Source organism: Nothoprocta perdicaria, unplaced genomic scaffold (assembly GCF_003342845.1).
Source record: "Nothoprocta perdicaria isolate Ctin4 unplaced genomic scaffold, notPer1 scaffold_28, whole genome shotgun sequence".
Classification (NCBI taxonomy): Eukaryota; Metazoa; Chordata; class Aves; order Tinamiformes; family Tinamidae; genus Nothoprocta; species Nothoprocta perdicaria.
The window spans coordinates 1,244,800-1,267,465 of record NW_020455510.1 but is presented as its reverse complement, the minus strand read 5'-3'; the positions used below and the strand labels follow the sequence as shown (position 1 = coordinate 1,267,465).

Sequence of the window (22,666 nt, the reverse complement as noted above, 5' to 3'; positions counted from 1 at the left end):
TCTAGAGTAGAAAGAACTCAAGCCATGAATTCTTTTTTTAAAACCCTTTGACTCAGAAGTTACCTCGGGTTTGTATAATGCCCTTTTCTGCATCCAGCAACATTGCTTTTGAATTGGCCTATTGGAATCAGGTGTTGAAATAGTGCTGGTGAAGATAATAATGAGAAACCACTAGAGAATTTTTATTCTTAGTCTTGAGAGAGGCAACTTTCAACAACCGGCACAGTGACACTTTGTGCCATTGACATCTAGAGCTGGGAACTACGTATTGTGGTTTTCCGTGAGTAATTGTGTAGATCACAGGAGAATGAAGAGTTATACTGAGACAAGAAAAATAGAGAACAGTAAGAAATAGCATGGGGAACAACACATTCAGAAGCTGCTTTCTGCGTAGCCTTTTTGATAACCAGGCAAATCTATTTCAGTAGCTGAGTTTGTGGCACAATTAAATAATGTAAAGTTCTAGGCTTGCATCTCTTTAATTTACTGGACACTTTGTCTCAGTAAGGCTGTTTAATTAATTGGCAATGAAAAATGTGCCAGGTTTGGCAAATTACATTTCTGTCAAAGCCCCCACAATATTCATTAAATCATGTCTGAGAGTGTGGAAACTGCCCTTCCTCAACTGCTGGCTTCATATATATTAGGTGGTGTTTTCAGTTTTACCTCCTGATTACACAGCTATATATACATAATTAGTAAATGCAGCTTGTTTGAGCACGATCCCAGCAAGAATAGCAAGGCTTTATGGGGAGCCACAGTCTCACCATTCCTGATGGACCTCAAGGGAAATCTCCAGATGCCTGAAGTTCTAGGGCAAATCGCTCTGAAAGTCTTGGCAAGAGCATAATTCTGGATGCCTGTCTGGATGAAAGCCTGATGTTTAAAAAAAAAAAAAAAAAAAAAACCCAAAAAACTGGCACCTGATTCATGCAGTGTCATTTGGTGTGTTCAAAACCTACTGCTAGTCACAGAGGAGTTGAAAATTGATTTGCCTTATGCTAGTACCCATTTTAGCATGCAAAAAGAGAAATCTTTTTGTTTGTTTGCTTTTGACAGTCTTACTCAAGAGACAGGGAATCAAATAAAGACAGGTTAGTGCAGGATTGTGGGGCATTGCCAGATCTCTGTTGGAAAAAGTGTGCGCTAAATGCTTTGACTGAGGTCACTGCCATTATTTCAATTCTGTTAAAATGACTAATTGAATTCTAGTGGTTGTGCTGTTGTAGCCCTGTTGGTCTAAGTAGATATCTATCAGTTGCTCTAATAAAAGATAATACCCCTCCCTACAACCTTTGCTTCATTGTAATCATATTACTGATTTTAGAAGAGAGAGAAAGGAGCCASTGAGCATATCACTGAAGATAAACATTTTGATAATACTAGTAAAGTAGGACAATGTGAGACTTGCATAAGGAGTTTGTGAATAGCTGCTGTTTAGAGAAAGCAAATTCTGTTGTTTACCAGGAGATCATCATTTAGATAACAGGCCTGGCCAAGATTCTGCAGACATACACACCTGCATATGCACTTAGCCTTAAGTCTCTGTGTACTTTCCCATTGAAAGCAATTGATCCCCTGCCTGTTTTTAAAAAAGGCAACAGGATTGCACATCTGTCAGCCTGTTCTGCATTAAGACTTTTCTAGAGTAAATATTCTTTTGGCCATCGTTGTGTGCTGAGGAACCTGGTCAAATGAATATAAAATCCTTTGGACAAACCACATCTGTCTGCTCAGTGAAGATGCAGAGACAATCTATAAAATAGATAACAAAAGGTCAAGCTGTTTTAAGCCAACAGYGAACCTTTCAAAAATCTTTGAGTGAGTCTTTTCATGTCACTCACAGAATTTGTTTCCCCATGTCCTGGACTTCAAGCGACAAATTGCTTAAGCATTGCTTAAGCATGCATGCTGCAGTATTTTTGTGCAAAAGAATTCTAACAGTCAAATGAACCCTGCTTGATTGAGGCTTGGTCATATTTCATAACACCAAATCGGAAGAAGGCACTGTGCGGTCTTCGTAAGTGTTATCAATGATACGTGCAGAGTAAATCTTGCTGCTCCTGTTGCATGTTGTCACAGCCCAGTGCACAGTGTTCATGCAGGCTGTGAGCTGATAAAATAGGTGCATCCCAGCATTTAGTTCCCCGTAGGGTACAGCTGTTCCAGAAGGAGCAACATCTAATTTCTCATCTACTGCACAGCTTCATAGCTTTATTATTTTATAAATGTGCATTGTTTTACCTGAGGCGCAGAAAAGATGGTCTTTTTTCATTTTAAAATAACTGCACATCACTGCAGTAGGTTTTGGAAATTGAAAAGAAAATTCCTCTCTCTGTGCCAGCTTACTAAGGTGTTTGCTTTACTGTGCAAGATCAGACTGGAGCAGTGCCAATAGATTGCCATTCCCTCCAACTTCATTTTGAGGATTTGAGCTGCTGCCAGGCTTCCACTCTGCACTTGTTTGGCTCCCATATAATTTACACATGGTTTTGCAGTCAGCTATGTTAGTATTTTATGCTATCTATTGATTTTATATTGCACTAAGTATTATATTTAAAGCACTCCAAGTAGCTCGAGATTTATGTTTCAAAAGTCAGGATGTTAAAAGAATTTTATAAATGAAAAATAGCTTGGAAATCACCGGATGATGATTTTTGGTAAGGATTTAAAATAATCCTTAAAACAGTGATAATATTGAGGGCAACAAGTGATCCATGAATGATGTTTGAGGGACTAGAAGCTGATACATCTTATGACAGGTGGGTTTTCACTAACTAGTAATAACAATAATAATCTATGAAGCAARTTTAATTTTAAGGCTAAAGGAAAAGCTTAGTCAGCTCCTAAGCTGAAGACAGAGATTAATGAGAATCAATTGAGGCATTTAAAAAGAGTGCAGGGAGAGAGCTAGTTTGGACCTTCAAATACTCTTCCTATTCCTGATAGAGGCAGAGAAGAAGCTGGAAAGAAGTGACCTGAAGAAAAGACGTATCAGAAGAACATCTTTCTTAATTTGTCTGTTCTTCTCACTCAGCAAGAAGCTTTTGCATCTCATATCTGCATTTTTGATAACACACCTGTAAATATTTATCGATACACTTACGGTGGTATACATTAAATAGGCTAACTGTAACCAGGATGAAGTGTGAGCAGAGATAGGAGTGAAAATACTTAGTCATGCAGACTCATGAGATAGCCTTTAACAGCATCTATGCTGAAATTAGATGTACTAACCAAACTGACTGACCTGTCCTGCTACAAACTTYGTGACTCACTGTTGGTGATATTTTTGGTGACTCATTAGAAAGGTCCAGAGTTTACTGGCCAGAGCCTCCATTTCATGTGAGGGATGACCCTTCAGCTTGCCTAAATCTTGCCCCCATACACACACTCTAGATTTTGTGCAGGAAGAAAGGTTCACCTACATAATTTGGCTACAGAATGGAGGCTTAAAGGTCTTTCGAGCCTAAGAAATCAATATTGGCATTGTTCTGTCTTCTGAGGCTGCTGTCGCACTTATTTTCCTGTCTGACCTTAACTACAACTTGGAGTTTCCTAGTGGTCTTGGTAATCTATTCTTGCTTGCATAAATGACCTTCAGAGATTTTATACATTTTTCATTTTAAAGAATCAGATTTCATTATTGCACACTGCTGAAAAAACAAGCAGAAATCCTTTGCATATTTAGCTTAAGTTTCATCAAACACTATAGATTTCCTCATTAGGATAAAACTAGACTTACAGATGTACTGAATGATTGATTTCCCACCTTYCTCCCAATCAAAGACAGAGAAACTTTGCCAATCAGGTAGTCCCAAAAAAAGAAACTTCGGATGTTGTTATTGAGAGAGAAATTCACAAATTTATGTTTTTGTGCAACTTTTTATTTTGCTTCTTTTTTTTTTGTTTTCTAAAATTATCATCAGACTATGTGGTTTAAAAAAAAGAAAAAGCTTCTTTGTCTTTTTACTGTTTTAGTATTCATGACTGACCCTTTTGCAAAATAGGAGAGAAGGACATGCRAGAAACTGTTGCTATAACTACTTTAACCAGTTCTACTATAGGCCATTCTTTCTTGAACTCTCTAGTCAAACTTTCCATTTACTCAGTTTAAATGATGAGTGCTCAATACTTCAATATTCTCGGATAAGCAGAAATACATAAATACAGTGTTATCTCAGGATTTTCTTTTTCTGCTATCAGTATCTGTAGATTGTGGCTCGATTCTGTGAACCCACTGCTATCGCTGCCCAGGAGATGAGGTTCCTGGGGCTTCTTGTGGTAATTATTAACCAATTGTTCCAGCTCTATATCCTTTCTCTGTATATGYATTTGAAGTCAGGATTTAAAGTGTTAAATTACAGGAGTAAAATATCCTGCATGTACTTGTAGAAGAGTAGAGCTCCTCGTAGAAGAGGAATTAAGTTGCTTTTTCACCTCACATATGCAATGAACATAGAGTTGCCATGTAAGTCAGCTGAAGCTCATCCATGGTATGTATATGTATACATGTATATGTATAAGACGACTGTCTTATATTTCTTAAAACAATGGAGGTTAATTAATAAATAATGGCAGGTGATGTAGAGGCCTGTTTTGTGCTTCAGTATAATGTTGTTTTTATGCTTAGGCTTGTCTGCAGGAAACCACTTAGATCTGGCATTCTGCCTGATTTATACTAAAACTTTCATGTTTCAGAAAGCTTTTCAAAAACCTTTAAAGACCTATTGGAAAAAAACAGTCCTATTGTTTTAAGATAATAATCTTGTTTTGAAAAGCTGAATGTCTAACAATATTGCTCCTGTTTCAACTATATCATACTACTTTTGCTTGTCATTAAGGTCCCAGTAATTGCTTTGCAGCTGACTATTCCTTCTCTCTCCAGTACTGTCTGTAGCTTTTTCAGGGGCCTTTTGAGTTTATTTTGACACCCTGGAAGATGTACGGGGCATATTGATTTGTAAAATGAGTCTCAGTTTCCAGAGATATTTTGCTGCATACTACAGCATGGCAGACTTCCTCCTCCACCCAGTGCTTCAGCAGAAAAGGTCTGGAGATTAATTAGAATTGACGTAAACTGAGCAGGAAACTTTATCTGAGTGTTGAATGTTGTTCTTTATTTTGGAAGTAATCCAGAGTACTGAAGATGGTCTCTTGGCTTATTGTGTGTAGGTGTTTTTGTTTAACTCTAGCAGCCTGCAGTCTTCCAATAGAAAATTGACCTGAGAAGGGTATTAGCATGAGGTCTCAAGGGGAAGGAATCCCCATAGGACCAGCAGGTGGAAGTAGGAATGCAGAAATCGTTCCAGTTTGTAAGAGCTCATCTTCTTTCCCACAAGAGAGAAGATGTAGGAAAGGTTCCTTCCTGCCTTACTCCTTCATGGGTTTCCCAAAGGCAGGATAARGCACTTCTAGAAGATGCAGTGGGGGCATTACCTGCTTGTTAACCTTGGAGGCTGTGAGCAGGTACTTGTGTAGAAAAGATGTCTCACTGGTTTTACTAGTCCCTGGACTTCTGTGCATGCAACTGAGTGATCAAGGCATTAACCAAAAGCTTTGTGTCTCTCCCTTAGTACTTCATAGCCTTTCATCCCACCTCTTTATGCATATGTTTTTAACAAGGAAATATGCATCTTTTGTGTAAATTTTCACTCTCAAAGGAGCGCTTTCTTGAGAGAGGTGAGTAGCTTAGAGGGTCAATCTTGATCTGACTGGGTGCAGTGGATGCTTATGAGGTTGAGTGACGTCCTGTGTCACCCAGACCACTCGTCACATGAAGTGGTGCATCTGTGGCCAGGAAAGTTCTGCAGATGATGGACCTTTTTGGTAAGTGTGATCATCAGTCTGTTGCTTACAAATCTTTSTCTGTGCTGGATGTTACTGCAGTCTGTAATGTCTAGGTGAAAATAAAATACTTCTAGCATCCTTAGATTTCTCGCCAGARTCCCAAATTATCCCTAAGTATCCCTAATTAATTGTAAGAGGTTTATGAAATAAGATGAGGGAATAAAGCTAAAAAAATGGGGAAAGAATCCCTAACAAGTAAAATGGGAGATGGCAGCGGTGTACTTATCAGGTCCTCTGATAGCCTGACCGCTGCTCTGAAGAGCTCTGAAGGCAGGACTTTGGAGAGTATTTCAGGTGTCTCCAAATGGGCCTTTTCTCTAGCCCTTGGTGAGATAGAGAAGAATATGCATGTTTCACATTCCTGAAGGCAGGAGTGAGCCTTTCTCCTGCTTCATTAAAAGAAAGCTTTTCACATCAGCTGTTAATGGAAGGACAAGGATTTTCCAGTTTTATAAAAATGCATATTGATTTATAAACTCTATCTTCGTCTCATCTGTGACGTTCCCCTTGCGTCCACATACGTGTTTAACAGCCACATATCAATTTAAGTAGTAGGTAAATYGTTATTTTATCCTGTTGCCGTTTTTACTGTGATTTAATAAACAGACGTAAAGAAAGCAGATACGTAGGTGATAGTCATTCCTACACAGTTTGCCATTTCTGATGTACAATGACCTGTGTGCTGAGAGCCTTAGCAGAGATGTTGCAGTAATGTGACTTGCTAGTCCTATCTCAATTTTCTTTTGAAAATACTTTTATTTCCTTTCAGGGGTATTTCTTGAACCAAGCCATTTACCTTAACAAATCATTTGATGTTCCTCCTTAGTCACAGAGATTCAGGAAGATCAATTCAATGCAAGCTGAAAATCAGATTAAGGTTGAGTGTATTTTTTTTTTCCCTGCTAGTTTTGTCTCTGACTTCCCTGGTTTCCTGCACAATTTCTAGATTTCTCTCTCCCGCTGTCCTGCTGTAGCTTGTTTGCCCTAGAGGAGCCTGTATCTGCCAGACAAATTCTTAAACATCTCTCCCCTCCCCTTTTTCTTTGATTCCCCCTTCCACCCCCCTGCCCCCCCCCCAAAAAAAATCTGTGAGATCATACAGACAGTGTTGACAGTCATACGTGCTTCTGCTTTTAGGAAGATCTGTGTCAGAATATGACAATTTCAAATATTTTGGCTTTCTGCTAGAAGAAAGGTGAAATCCTTTCAAAGATCAATGGCTATAAGAATATCGATACTTACCAGTGCTAATATTTGCTCACCAGACAAGGGTGAGCCATTTTATTGAGAAAAATGAGAGAAAAARTGAAAAGTTATTWAAAAAAAAAAAAAGACTTCATAATCCTTTAGACTTTGCTTTCTCTGTCTTCAAAAACTCGAAACAATTGTGGGTGTATCAGTTCAATTTAATGAATAGTTTGACAAATTACAGATTACAGTAGCAAAGGATAGTATGACATCACCTTGTAACAGCCTTTTGCTACCTGTGAGAATTCTTATGCTCAAGGTAAGCTCTCAAAATCTTTCATTTGGTAAGACAGAATACCTAATCTTGCTAYTTATTTATCAAAGGTCTGAGAAAAAGAAATAGCATAAAAATGAAGATAATACCATGCATAACAGGGACTTTCTCAATTAGACAGACTTACTATTTTGCTTAAGGATGACTACATCTTCTGGCTAGGATTTTCAAGTTACTCAAATATTAAGCTCAATATTCTTGGATTCCAACTTCACTGACTTGACACTTGGCAATCTGAATCTATCAAGTCATGGATATCCATCAGATAGAAATTCCATTTTGAATAAACTCATAAATAAATTCATAAATTTCATTAATTCCATAAAACTTCTTAATTGTCATTAAATTTGAAGATAGGCTGATTGTGTGTTTTCTGTATTTTGCAGTTTGAGAACGCTGATAAAATGAGTGTTGATAAGGTCACTTGTAGTAAGATTTTACTGTCGTGATATTTAAGCTTACAATGAAACTTATTAACAGATGAGATGGTAATTATGTCTTCCAAGATTAGAGGAGATGGTTCAAAATACAAGGTAAGCTGATGAGCAGTGAACATAGAGGAGCAATTCTACTTGGGGCCAGAAGGCCTGTCCAGTACCAGACTGGGAGAGAGTCTGCGTAAGTCTGGGATTGAGTCTTCTGCCTGCAGTGCTCTAGGAGAAGATAACTCCATGTATTTCTGTCTCTTAGACKGTTTTCTTGTGGAATTTTAAGTCACAAGAAGTGAGTGATAGCTCTCCAAATAGTTTTAAAACTCCAGGAGTACAAAACGCATGTGAAGTTTCTCCCAATTTGTTGACTCATGCAGTACAAATTATATTATACAACAGTGGCATCCAGTGGAGCCTGGAATTACAGCAAGGCTTCTACTGCTAGCTGTGTGTTAAGGCTTGTCCAAATTTGCTGAGCTTAACCCCGCAGTTGCTGGTTTGGGAAGGTAGGTCTGTGAGCACCAAAACTGAGCATAGTCTCCTCCTAAATGAAATATCCTGTCTTATTTGTCAACCTGTCTTTTCCTCTGGGAAGTCTAGGCTGTATGAGTATTTATTTATTCGGAATAGACTCTGAATAGCTTCACGGAATGGGAAATAAAAGTTTGTCTCCCTGAAGCAAACCATAAAGTATTTTAGGTCAATGCTAGTCTCTTTTAACAGGAGAAAATCTAATATTGTTCTGTGTTCTCAGTGAAAAATCTTTTTGCTCCATGTAAAGGCTACTGCTACCTGATAGCTCTGTTTTGTAGAAACTAACCCTCTAGGGATGTGCAGGGAATGATAGTTTTTCTAGGTGGGACAGCAAGTTGCTCCAGGGCAAAATGAGGCTAACATGAGGTATTAGATCATCATCTTCTCAGAGTTTTGTGTTTTGAATGGTGGTGGTGCATAGGGATTTTTCAGTAACTGTCTCTTAGTATCAAAGAAATGAATGAATTGCAATARTGTCTATATACTTTATGCTTTTGAACTCAGATTTAATTTCCAGATTGCCTGACTTCACATAGCCTAATATTATCAGGAAAACTTGATTGAGGAGGATGATGGTGCCCTGAATTTGAAAATTCCAGTAGAAAATTTTCTTTTAGTAGTTTTGCACGCACACTTTTTTTCTCCATTTATTTTTCGCATATCCTTCCAAATGCTGGTTGTCTTAGCTTTTGGGGCATGCTGACCTTATTTAAATGTACGTCGAGAGGGTGGACGTAGGAAAGCATGTACAAGTAGGTGCTATTTTGCAGTCAAAATGAGTTGAGGGGAAAAAARGATAAGTTGGACCAATTTATGGATGACGTGTTGGACATACAGTGAGTATTAAGGAGCAAGAGGCATTAGAGAGGCTGCTTATTAAGTACATGTTCTCATTACAGTACTTTATTTTGCGAGTGATCCCATTAAGTCACTGGGACTTTCTGTATCTTAAGTTACTATTCAATGTAAGACAWACACTCTTAATTTCTGGAGAAATGGCTGCTTATTTTAATGATAATAGGTTGCATCAATACAATGGCATTTATCCAAGCATTATGTGGAGATAGGTAAGTAGATTTTATCTTTATTTTATAGCACAGGGTGTGAGAGCAAATTAAATCACTCAAGAATAAAAAGTTACCTCAGAAGTATGACAGGAACCTCATTGCTGATCCAACCATTAATGCTACACTACCCTCTAAACTGAGAAGTATTGAGAAGTATTATAATGAAAGGGAAAGCAAATCAGAGACTTTTGAATAGGTCTAAGATTTATTTTTGGAGGTAGACATTTGGGTTTTTTGGGTTTTTGTTTTTTTTTTTTTTTTTTTCCCTGAACTCAAACATTTTAAGATATAATACAAAAAAGCTATGGCCCAGGGAGCTGAAAATGTTTGGAATCCCCATCCCCATGTCCTGCTGCTGCAGGTTAAGGTGGGAAACACACACAATACCCTTTCTGTGCTGACTTTGCCATCTAAATTGTATTGCGATTGTATTGCAAGTGATGTCCTCTAAGTAAAACTATGTGTGTTCTTCCCCTTCAGTACCTCTGCCTTTGCTCTGCCTTTTTATTTTTATTTTTATTTTTATTTTTATTTTTATTTTTATTTTTATTTTTATTTTTATTTTTATTTTTATTTTTATTTTTATTTTTATTTTTNATTTTTATTTTTATTTTTATTTTTATTTTTATTTTTATTTTTATTTTTATTTTTATTTTTATTTTTATTTTTATTTTTATTTTTATTTTTATTTTATTTTTATTTTTTTATTTTTATTTTTATTGAAAGAAGGATTTCTCTTTAGTGAAAGTTAATCAAACTGAAGGAGTTCTCACTAAATGCTGTATGGTCAAGGTGAGACACCCAGGGCATTGGAAAGGACACTAGACCTATTAGAGGAAGACTTGATCCTGGAAAAGGATGAGATCATTGACACATGCTCATATAATTATAGCTGATTTTTCTCATTTGGAAGGGGGGAAAAAAAAAGACAAACTCTTGCAGGTGCTGAGGCTGCTATTGGGAAAATGGGAAAGGAAGTAATTTTACAGTAGTTTTACGTACAGATGTACTGCTTTTATTTTTTTCTTCTTCATTTTCCCACTCTATTTTTTTAAAGTAAGTCAGGAGTGGTGACTTTTAATCCTAAAAAAAGGCAGTTAGGATAAGCTTATACCAGTAAGGGTTGTTTCATAAATGCAGGAAAGAAAATGGAAAGGAAAATGGAAAAGAGTGTAACAATCAAGGACCTTTTCAGTAAAATGGATTAAGATTTAAAATTGAATTTAAAAAGACCAGTTGCTCAAGCTTATTAAAAGATGACTGATTAGGCCTTTTTTCCCCCCTTTTCTAGAATGGCTGATAGCCATGCATTCTGAAAAAGAATGTGATTGCACTTTTATGTTTGGTAAGATAGTGTCCTTCCCTCTTTTCCCTCTATAAATTTTTATTTTGAAGACAACATAGTTGGGTTAGTTAACAGAATTTTATAGAAGTTGTTATGAGAAGAACAGCTCCAGAGAAAGCTGTTAAATGTAATTTTGGACAATAAGATGTGTGGAATATTTTTTTAGCTCAATTAGGTCTTCATCTCTTGCAAGAAGTTTTGCCATCTCCTAGCTTCACTAGGAAGGATTAGGCCTTTAGTTCATTGTATGCTTAATATGCCTCAGGTGCATGATTTCTTGCATGAAGCAAAGCCTGTAGCCTGCTTTTTGGTCATGGAAAAGGAAAGGAAATTCTTAACATGCTAGAGACTTGGATCAACATGAAGTTTTGAATGACATACAACCATAGAGTCTTTTATTTTGAAGTATGAGAGATTGAAAGAAAATGTGCAGGAGACATTGACCTGGACTTTAATTTGTTTGGAACCTCCTATTATACAGATAAAACATAATAAGATGTGTAAGGTGTTATGGATTTTTTTTTTTTAGTTGGCTTTGTGTTTTTGTGTACCTAGTTTTGTTCAGCTTATGGTCCTTCTTAGACATCTATTAGAGAACATATTTTAAAAAGATGATGAATATGCTCTGATTTAAAAAAAAAAAAAAAAAAAAGTGGAATTGAGATGACAAGTTCTGCCGGGTTTACCCTGGTAGTCGCAGCTGCGCGTGCCAGTGCTAGCTCAGCCTCGCTGCAGCGCTCCTCCCTGCATTGAGGGGATGCGACCAGGGACCTGCCTCCGCCTGCTGCCTGCGGAGATGTGACTGCAAAGGCTGCCAACCCCAATGGAAGTAGAAACATTTTCACAAGTATTTCTTTATTTTATCCTTCCCCATGGATATAGATGAATTGTAAAAATAACATTTAAAAAATATATTTATGATTTGATACGTTCTTAGGTAGGTTCCTAAGAAAAGGAGTTTGTGCTCTTTATTAGCCCTGCTGAAGAGGGGTCTGCACTGCAAGTCTCAGCAGAGCTTTAGTAGGATTTGAACTTGTGCTGGTAGTTCAGTATATTTTAGTCTAGACTTACATTTTTTGGATGCAAGGAGACAGTAATACTGATCAGTATTACATGTTTATATCCCTATTTTTCAGTTGTTACACTTTTTTAGTATTTTCTCTAGATGCTTCTTTTTATTATTTGTGCTTCTTTCTAAAACAGAAGTGAATATGTCCTCACCCTGAGAGCCTCTCTTGGAACCAGGAAACCCYGGTCTCTGGAGAGCTGCAGCAGTTCTTGTTTTACATAAGGCATCATGGATGACTGAAGTACAAATTGTTTATAGGGAAGTCTGAACCTGTGAAATTTCTACCCCAGATTTGGGCTTTACAGATCGGGAGCAGGATTGACCTAAAGTTTTTGCTCTCTATTGGTACTGAAACTTAGTTATTACTAGTGAACTGTAATATTTAATACATGCTGTTTATTAGATTCATCGTATCCTAACGCCATTGTGAGTTATTCTGAGGATGAGCAAACTGGCACACAAATTAGGGATGTTCAGGCAGTGATTGGATGACAGCATCAGAGTAGTATTTGTAGTTTTCCTCACCAATATGCTCAGTAAGATAAAATTCTCTAAAGTCTTTTTTTTTTTTGATGGCTCATATCAGACCTCTGACTGCTTATAAAGATTGCATGCAAATGGCTGACCTGAAACTTGAATTTCTTATGCATACCTGAAACTTGAATTTCTTATGCATACCTTAAACTTGAATTTCTTATGCATAAAGCAATTACAAAATTATTGCCACTGCAGTCCTATAAATAAATCAAAGTTTATAGGAGACCCAAGGAGTTACTTGTTAGAGAAGAAGAATATTAAGACCAAATAGCTTGTTGCTGATGAAGCCAGTCAAGTTTCATCAGTTTTTGCCAGATGAAAACATTTTTTTACTTCCTGAAGTTGTTATTAGAATAGGGCTAGCCATTTCCTTTCTTGTTATTACAATGTAGAACTTTAATTAAGCAAATTAATAATAGTACTGTTTCTAGTGTAAGCTTATCTTAAAGCTTTATAACTAAGCTGCAAGATTTCCCTGCCAATGGAAGTCTGGCACATACAAGGTTTGTCTTTAAATTAATTTACTAAGATAACTCCACAGCCATAGTGAAATAATAAATATGGCAAACAATCTTATTAATACTTGGTGCCTTGTAGTCTTTTTTTTTTTTTTTTTTTTTTTTTTTTTTTTTTAACAAGAACAGTAAAACTCTAAAAAGAGCACTGGCAAAGCATTGAGTGCTTTTTGGCAATTATGTATATTTTAGACCTTAAAACTTCTAATTTTAAACAAGCCGCTATATGTATTTAATAAATTCTATTAGTTAAGTGCTCTATTATTTTGATGGAATTACTTAAATCTACATGTGATTCCAAAACTGTAGAGGCCTTCTGTATATTTTTTTAGAATACATTTTTAGGCTAAACTAATTAAACTCTTGAAATGCAAAATATTTGCAAGAAACATTTAGGAAATACGTTTTTTTTTCTGAGTTTATTATGAAAAATCAGGTTTGGATTTTTTTTTCCATCCTTGAAAATGGTTTGCCCAAAGTTCTGTTTGTGAATGCATTTGCAGACTCTTGTATTTAAGATAATAGCTTTTTTTTAAAAAAAAAAAAGGGGGGGGGGGGCAGAAGGGGCAAGCAGCATGTGTTCTATGTTAGGTCGATCGTCCACCGTTCCTCTGCTATTGTAATGTAACCTTATACTTTCTGCTGTGGCCTTTTCTTTACCAAACTCTGAACAAAGGGCAGATTTACACTTATTTCAAATTCCAGGGTGCAGCATTCTACTGACCTGTGCAAGAACCTTTCCAGATGTGAGAAGTTGTATATGAAGTTAGGGTAGTTAAAATAAGCACTTTTACTACCTCTCCAGTATAGCATGTTAAGATTTTTATAACACTAACTTTGATAACACCTAAACTCCTGGCAAGAACATTGTGGGATGTTTTTGCTAAATGTGGAGAGTTAGATTAGCTGATAATGACTCCTTCTCTGGCTGTGACCTGTGTGCTGCTTGTTTCAGATAGGGGCACTTTCTCATTATTCGAACAGATGAAGAGGGTTCTCTACAAATTTGGCCTCCGTGAGATTTTTTTTTATTGTTTTTTTGCCTCATGAAGAGTTGCTCTGACAGACACTTGAAAATATAATCCATGGTGTGTGTGTGTGTGTGTGTGTGTGTGTGTCTCTCTCTCTCTCTCTCTCTCTCTCTCTCTCTCTCTCTCTCTCTCTCTCTCTCTCTCTCTCACACACACACACACACACGTGCACACACAGAGAAAAATGATATAAAGTAATCAACCATATTGAAAGACAGCCGCAGATACCAGGTGTTTGAAAATATGCTCTCATGGAGTGAAGTGTCTGTGACATTATTTATTTAAAACTAGATGATCGAAACATGTTTTTTCAGTGAGCACATCTCGTTTGCAGTAGTGTCCTGCTATGCATAACCCTGGAGCCCCTGTTTGTTTATAGGAGTAAGTTTGTGTGTGCTTTTTTCCTTTTTTTCCCCCTCAGACTGTGATGCCCTAGGGCAAACAAAAATGAGGACTATGTGAAAGCCACTAATGTATATTCCTTCCTAATTCAGACTTGAGGTCCCAGTATCTTGTTCAGCATTATTATATAGCACATGACAGTTCCTCTCATCTTGTTGCTCAATTCTTTTTGTATGTGTGGCTTCATTCTAATGGAATTCAGACCCCAAAGTATAATATATAAACTCTATGCATTATTTACAAGAAACAAGCCTATACTTTCTGGAATTCGTAACTCGGATATCAACAGATCTCTACAAATAGGAATGGACTCCTGCAGCTTAAAAACAAGCCAGTGTGTCCAGCCCTCTTAAATGTAGGGCAAAAGAATCAGTAAAACTTTTGGCTTCTATCATGTGTCACTTAACATGAAGAATTTTATTTCTAACTTAATTCTATCTAAGCATAAATAGTTCTGCTGTATTCTTACAGATTCCTGAGATTACAGATAACGCTGTTGTCACTGTTGTATTTCGGCTGTCAAGGGGAGTAAAACAAGAATGTAACTAAAGCTGGGCAAAGAGCAGGGTGGTTTTTTTTTTTTTTTTTTTTTTTTTTTTTTTGTTTGTAGTGGTGGTGATAGTGTTTGTTTTTTGCCACTATACTAAGCTGCTCTCTGTAGATTTGTTTTGCAGACATGTACTAATTCTAGAAACGATTACTGCCAACAGAGGTTTAGTGGAAGGTGCTGTACTTCAGATGAATTTTGCATAAATGCAAGAGAGATGCTTTCTCATTTCTTCTCCTCCTTTGTTTATGGCCACTCAGTGACAATCCTGTAAAACTGGAGGCATGCAAGACTAAGAAGGGTAGGTATATCCGTAGGCTATTTGTGTGTATTTGTAGAGGGTAGTTATAAGCGATACAAGGTGCGAGCTATGAGTTAGAGCAGATGGGAGTTGTTTGGCTGATAGTATTGTAGTCCTGGTTTCTTTTATCTAGCTCCACAGAAATAATATTTTAAAAGACTGTCTTCCCCTTCACATCAAAGCAAGCTTTGCTTTACCCCCGAAGGGAAGAAAGGAAAGAAGTTTGAATGTGAGTCTTAATGATATTTTTTCCCCATCCTTTTCTTTCTTTTAAATACTTTATTCTCTACTAGGTTTGATGAACAGCTGTACTGTTTATCTGCAACAAACTTAGACCAAATATGAGTGCCAAAGGACAGGCCCTGTGGGGTTACTGCCTTCCTCATGTTTCTTAGGGAGAAAAGGTTTATGTATTATTTATCCTTTTGTTCTTGTCCAAACTAAGGAACTTCTTGTTTCATCTTGCTCTGGAGTTTTATTTCTTCCTGCAGCATGGCTGCAAGGTTGATGCTTAGACACTGCTGTTTTCAATGCATCCTTCTGCCTGATACAGTTAACTCCCTCTTCTTTTAGAAGGATCCTTGCCATGCCATGTAACAGTATTCTCTACATGCATTAGACCTTCTTTAAAGTTGCTTCTTAATAGGTAAGCAGGAGGCAGGTCAAATACATCTTCTTCAGCACAACCACATTCTGAAGGAGGGAAGTTTGAGGGAAGCTTTGGTCAAAGTTGCTGTGACACGAAGCGCCCATTCACAGTCAGTTTAAATACAAAGCAGAAGTGATTGCCACCGGTTTTAAAGTTACTGACTGAGTTCAACCTTTATTTGGCCCCATACTGTTCTGCAAAGTATAAAAGAATGACTTATAAATCAGGTCCCGTGGCCCCTGTTATATAGCTGTAGCTATAAAAGTCATTACAGTTTTGTTCACTGATCAGTGYTGCTACCATGCAATTGCTGCAGTAGATTTGATTACTTGGAATAATATGTTTAGATATTTTAATTGCATCACACTATTAATACATCATCTCACTTTAAAAATAGCTGACAAATCTTCAGCTAGTATAAATCAGAAGAGTTCTTAGTGCCACTAAGAATTTTTATCTGCAGAATGACTACTGAAATAAAAAAAAGCATTGTGTGCAAGGTTCACTTTTGTCCTTTACCTTCCTTATTTTCAGTGTAAAAATTACATTGAAAATGTGTGTTTGGGGTGATGTACAGCTATGCTGTTTTACTTTTGTACTGAATTCATTGCCCTATAATTGCTCAAGTGTCAGTGTTCATCTCCTCACTCCCAGCCCTGKTCTAGCTTTAACATGGAACTATTAATACATAGCACATGTGATAAAAACAAACCAGCTTTGTAACCTGCTGGTGCTGCTCACCAGCAGCATCTAGCTGGACGTTGACAGTGTTATCCCTGGATTTAGTAGTGGGAAACCAGCTGATAGCCAGCAGGGCTTTCCCATCTCAGGAACGTGGAATTTGAGATSAAACCATGTGAAGAAACCATTGAGAAATTTTCCCTCTATCTGCAGATCACTTGAGGGTTAAGAGGGGACACGCAGGAATGTGGGAGGAGGCCACCTATGATGAAAGGCCTTCAGCAGCTTTTTGTATGGGTGAAGAAAGCAATAATTAAAAAACAAACAAACCAAAAAAAAAAAAAAAAAAAAAGGAGGGGGCAGGGGAAAAGTCTTGATTCCAAGACCAGGCTAGAAAGCCTGCCTTAAACTGCTTGGTGGAAAGCAAAGAGTTAAAATGTTTATTGTGTATGATATTTCAAATTAGAAAGTTGTTAACGCAGCTCCTCACAAGTTCTGTATTGCTTGCTTTATTAATAGCTCGATAGCAGTTCAGGAGTAAAAGGAGTTCAATAGCAGCAAATTAAACTGCTTTAACAGAAGCCTTGTTTTATTTAATGTTTGTGGAGAGGACAAGTTTACTGAAGAAAGAAGGCTGCCCTAGAACTCATTAATTTCTGTCACAAATAGAAGATTTGATCCATACAGTAGTCTTGTTGTGTCTTTATTTCGTCACTTTAAGTTTATATAACAGCTGTGCTCGTAAGAACTTAAGTTGGCATTTCAGTTATTGATATTAAAAATCAGTGATCAGGCATTTACTGAATGCCATTCCTCAAATGCAGGGTCTCCACAGCATCTTGTTGCATTCATGAAATTCATTTGTTTGCATTATCCTGCTAACTGGTTCTTTTGTATTGCCAAGGTGATGAACAGATTTGAYATTTAGCTGATTACTTCACCAAAATTAAACAGAAAATAGGGCAGCCATCCAAAGTTCCTTTCAGTGTGAAAGTTAATTATAAAAGTGCTTTGAGCAGCAATTTCTTTTTGGATGTTAAAGTGCTTTTATTAGATTGTTCTCCTGTCATTTTAAAATTTATTGCTGGACACTTATAAATGGGCTGGCCTGCTGGAGCAGAATTATTTTCTGTATTTAAGACAGGAGCCAAAAGTGTATAGAAYAAATTTGAGGCTGTTTGTATTTTAAAGATTTCTGAACAAGAATGGAGACTGGACTGAAACTAGTACCGGCTTTCATGACATTTAGAAATATAACTTTTTATGGTAAACAGAAATATCTACCTACTGCTTATAATTCAGTGACTCCGCATTTCCAGACCAGTTCCTTAGCAAGGAGGACTCTGATAGGTCTTTTAAAAGTTGGGGACAACCCTTACATTGTTAGCACCCTGTGTTTTACGGTGTAAATTTACATAATTTGGACACATTACAGTCTGATGATGGAAAAATATAACCAAGTTCAAGTACTTGTCCTTTGTAGGCCTTTGGTTGTTGTGAAATAGCATGCAACACTACTCTGAAGTCAGTCTGCCTAGGTCATTGAATAAGAGTTAGCCAAGTGAATTTGCAGCAGCAACTTTACAACTGAAGAGTGGTATATCCTGTTACCAGATCTTTGAACAAGTTTGTCTTGAAATATTTTGCGAATGCCTTGGAAAATATTTAAGTTGCTGTGCTGACTGTTGTTGTTAGCATCCTTTGGGCCTCAGACAAGGTGTGATATAGCAAGGTTTCAAGGTGATAAACTGGGTATTTTCGCATATGATAGCGTCTAGCACACTCAGGCTACTAAATCAGCTTGTGAGGACATGTATTAATTCTTGACAGTGAGTTCTATTAATATACCTTGAGCCCAAATGAATTATGTGAATCTGCTGTTTCAAGCTGTAGATTTCTGCCATAACTAGGAGGAAATCTTTTGCTAGGGGTAAACTAATGTTGAAAGCTGGTCCAAAAGAAGTTTAACGTTGAAAATTTATTCTTCTTCGTCTTGTGAGTGTTTGAGCTTCTGTACTAAATCCCATTTGTAATCTTTAAGAAAAACAACAATATAATTCCCTCTGTATTGTTTCATATTATTAGGGTTCCCGTGATTTAGTCTATTACCTACTGAAATGTGCATCCCAATGAATGATCTTGCAAGGGGTGCTTTTTGTGCTCATCAATCTGAGAGCTTTTCTGGTAAAATACAGTAACTGTCAGTGCTAATCAAACAATTTAACTCATGCCTATTGCAGAATATCTAATTAAGATAACTCAGCATTCTCTGTTAGTAAATTACAGATTTGTGAATAAGAGAACTACTAAAAATATTTGGAAAAAAGAATGATAGGGCTTAAACATACATCTTCTAAGGAAATTTTAAACAGAGAATACAGTTTAAATTAACTTATGACCATGTCAGTCTGTAAAATAAATATGACCTGGCTTATTACCTGCCTGTTAAAATGTAAGCCTGCATAACTCCTCTTTGTACCTATAAACTGTCTAACTATCAATAGGGCAATCGATCCCACGTCATTTCAGGATTTCAAATAAAGAAAAAGGAGTTTTTTTCTTTTTTTTTCTTTTTTTTTAAAGTGTCTTTTTAAAAAAAAAAAGTATTTAAAAAAAAAAGCTACTCAGTGCAGTTTGTAAAAGCTGTTTTATCATTTTTTCAGTGGTGGGTCAAAGTCTGTCCCCACAGTTATATTAATTTCGTCCAAATGAAGGTGTTAGTAAATTTATGTGAATTGGACATAAACACATTGTTAATTTATTACCTGCATTTTCATGCTGTTGCTGTCCCTTCTAAGCACATCTACCTACCTTGGCAATATGATGAATTGTTCAGGAATTGTGTAAACAGTGGAAGAAATACAGTTCTGTTAACTTTAAAGTTGATAGATTTATGTCCTTGTCCACAGAGAACCCTCATTTGCTGATTGTGGTTGTTAACAGATGCCACTTTTCTGCAGTTTAAGCTATCACACTGACTAAACCCTGTTGCAGCCTTTCATTGTGTCAGTGGGTTTACTACAGTCCAGAGCAAGGCGTGGTGTACTTAGCCAGGTTGGGAAAGGAATTAATGTAGAAGACTTCAGTCAGTCAAACAGCACAAACCTACACAATTTTTACCTATTTTTTTCTGTTATTTTTTAAATAATAAGGAATATGTGTAGACAGCCCTAATTTGAATGGATAGTATTGAGCTAATCAACGTTGAACTGATTTTTATTTACTAAATTGAGTTCTTATGTTAGAAATGCCACCAGGTTTTGTCCAATTTTTGTAAATAAGCTACACGGCCAGTCAGAGAAAAGAGTGAACCTTGCTTTCATTGCAGGAGTGTTTCATGCAGCTTAACCCTGGTTTCCATGGCTTACCTCTTGGTTTTCCGTAGGTTGATGGCATCCTCTGCTTGGCTGACATTCTTACTGATAGCAGCCACTCTGAAGCCACTCGTGCAGAAGCAGCGGCAGTCGTTGCACAGATCACATCTCCACATCTCACTTTCACTCAGCATCTCAGCAGCTTCCTGGAAAATATGGAGGAAATTGTAACAGCACTTGTCAGTAAGTTCTTTATGGGATTTTTGAGTCTTTGGTTAGGCTGATGGGTTGAGACAGGACTTTTATTAGCAATATTTCCTAAAGAACATTTGCCTTATCTATACCAGATAAAAGAACTCAAACATTCAACATGCAGAATTGAGGTATTCTGCAGTTGTATATTTTTTACTTTAGTCCAATTTTGAACAGAGCGTATACACATTTCTCAAAATAATATCCATGTAAAATTCTAACTTCAGAGTCGGATACAGAACTCAACAAAATACCCTCCTGACCCTGAAGAAAAGCTATCTGTGCACACTAATGCAAGGAAAAAAACTGCGTTTCTTGCCTAGGCCTCTGACCTGTGGTAAAATGGGGCAAAGATAACAGCAGACCCTTTCTTAACCTGGCTCGGTGGGAATATTTAAGAAAACATGAKATTGTATTTCGTGTGACTTGCCGCAGAGATTGGTGTCGTATTTCTCACACTGTGCTGTACCCCTTTCACAAATCAGAAGCTATCACAGAAGTATTCTTTCTGAGCAGGTGTAATCCAGAAAGTCTCCTTCATGTCAGAAAGTAGTTTGACAGTCTGGTTTGATTTCTTGTGCGCAACAGATAGACTCATTTTACCTGCATGTGTATCTGCTGAGCCCAGTGCCTGCACTTAAGTTAGAGCAGTTTGCTCTAAGAGTGCATTGCTGCAGTGACTGCAGAATTCATTATCTGAGGTGTACTCGGGCAGCCTTAGAAATGTCCAATATAACTAGGGCTGCAGTCAAGGAAACACTTTTATTTCCAGTGACCAGAGTGACAAGCAGCAAATATTTACAGTCCTGTCCTGAATCCAGKGGGTGGAATTAACTCATACTGAGATTGATTTTGCTGCCAGTAAACTGCTAGAGGCATTTGACCTGACCTGTTTTGACTGTTGTTATGTACCAGTCATTACAGTGCACCACAGTCTGCTTCAAGAGACAATCTGAAAAGATCCCCCAGGAAAGATTAGCAAAGGGAACATTTCCCCAACTGTCACTGTCCAAGCTGCACATGCTTTTTAGTAACATACGCTCTGCCCAAGAAATATGTCCATTAAAAATGGAATGTGTGTAACTTTGGGAAAGCCCTTTCAGTAATATGACACTGGTTTCTTTATGATATTTATAACTCAGGAATTGAATTACTGTAGGATGTTTAATTTTTAAAGCGTGCTGAAATTCAACTCCTAGGTAATTGAGGTCTGAGTTAAAATACGTTTGTGCAAGGAAGTAGAAGACAGCTTTGCCCCCCAGCACTTCTTACAGAAGCTGGAAAATATTCTAGACAGTCTTACTTTGGAGGAATAGATTGAGAAATACAGCATATATATATATGTCTTGCTCTAAAGATYGAGATGCACAACAGAATTATTGTCTTATGAGTCAATTACTGTTAGACACCTGCCTGTTGTGTCTGATTTTATTTAGATGTGTAATGATTTACGTTGAGCAGCATTCAGTGGCTTATTTTCTGTAGAATGGTATACTGAGACTGTCATCTCATTAAATTAGATGGATATTTAGGAGGATTTGGTGTTCTGGGTTCATAYTGTCTTTGCTGCCTGTGGTACAAACCTCAAAAGTACAAAGGAAGTTGGAGAAATAATGCTTTGAAATACATAAACATGATTTTTGCAGAGAAGGAATGGCTGTTTTTTTTCTCAACTTTCTGCATTCCTAGAACTGTGCCAAGAAGCCTCATCTGGTGAAGTTTTCCTGCTAGCTTCAGCAGCTCTTGCCAATATTACTTTCTTTGACACTGTGGCTTGTGAAATGTTGCTTCAGTTAAATGCAATGAAGATTCTTCTAGCAGCGTGTTCAGACAAGCAGATAGTGGATACTCCATATTCCCGGGATCAGGTGAGCAGTTTCTCAGCAAGGTGCTGTGTCTGAGCACAGTTTTGTCAAACAGTTGGTGTCACTGTGCCAAGTTTGGTTATTGGTTCTGTGTCTGTTATAGSGAGGTAAAACCTAACAGAGCCAACACTGAACGAAATGGTCAGTGGCAGTCCATTCCGCAAGGAGATACTCAAACCTTGACAGACAAGGCTCTGAGGCAGACAAGATACATGTGTACATGTTTGGAGATGGGTGCCTAAATATACAGTCAATTCAAGGATGTTTTAGCTCCAAAAGCTTAGCAAGGATTTGATCCTCAGCCCATTGATGTCCATTGGCTTTGGATCATGACTTAAGTGACAGCTGGTTTGCAGGTTCTCCTGGCAAATACCACTGAGGTAGTTTGTGTTTCCTTTTTGCATGTTCAAGCTTTCTCTTTGAAGAGCTGCAGAAAATCAAAGGTATGTGTTAATGTACAGATGAAGTCAGAGAGGCTTCTTCTTTCCTGTCAGGCACTGCCATGCAGTGGGGTTTAGCAGGGGAGCATGGCCTATACAGTGATGTGCTCAGCAGAGAAACATTCCTCTCTGAGGCTTTAAGATTTCAGCAGCTACCACACTTAAGTAGAGTTTGTTAGTCAGCTCTGCTAACTGTGAGGCTTTGCAAATGTAACTCAGGATATACCTCAGAATATATGCCCAGAACTCAGTCTGGACCAATCTGTCCTCTTAATGCTTCTGAATTAGCCCAGGAGTGGTTTATATAAGCTGAG

The 22,666-nt window shown here is 37.3% G+C and overlaps 1 protein-coding gene across 1 annotated transcript in view; it reads left to right on the top strand.

Moving 5' to 3' along the window:
- The window catches only part of INSC (INSC, spindle orientation adaptor protein), a 77,231-nt gene that overhangs the window by 37,726 nt on the left and 16,839 nt on the right, over window positions 1-22,666 (top strand). Inside the window, 2 exon segments of the mRNA XM_026041091.1 lie at window positions 19,867-20,038; window positions 21,737-21,915. Coding sequence (XP_025896876.1) covers window positions 19,867-20,038; window positions 21,737-21,915 — 351 coding nt within the window.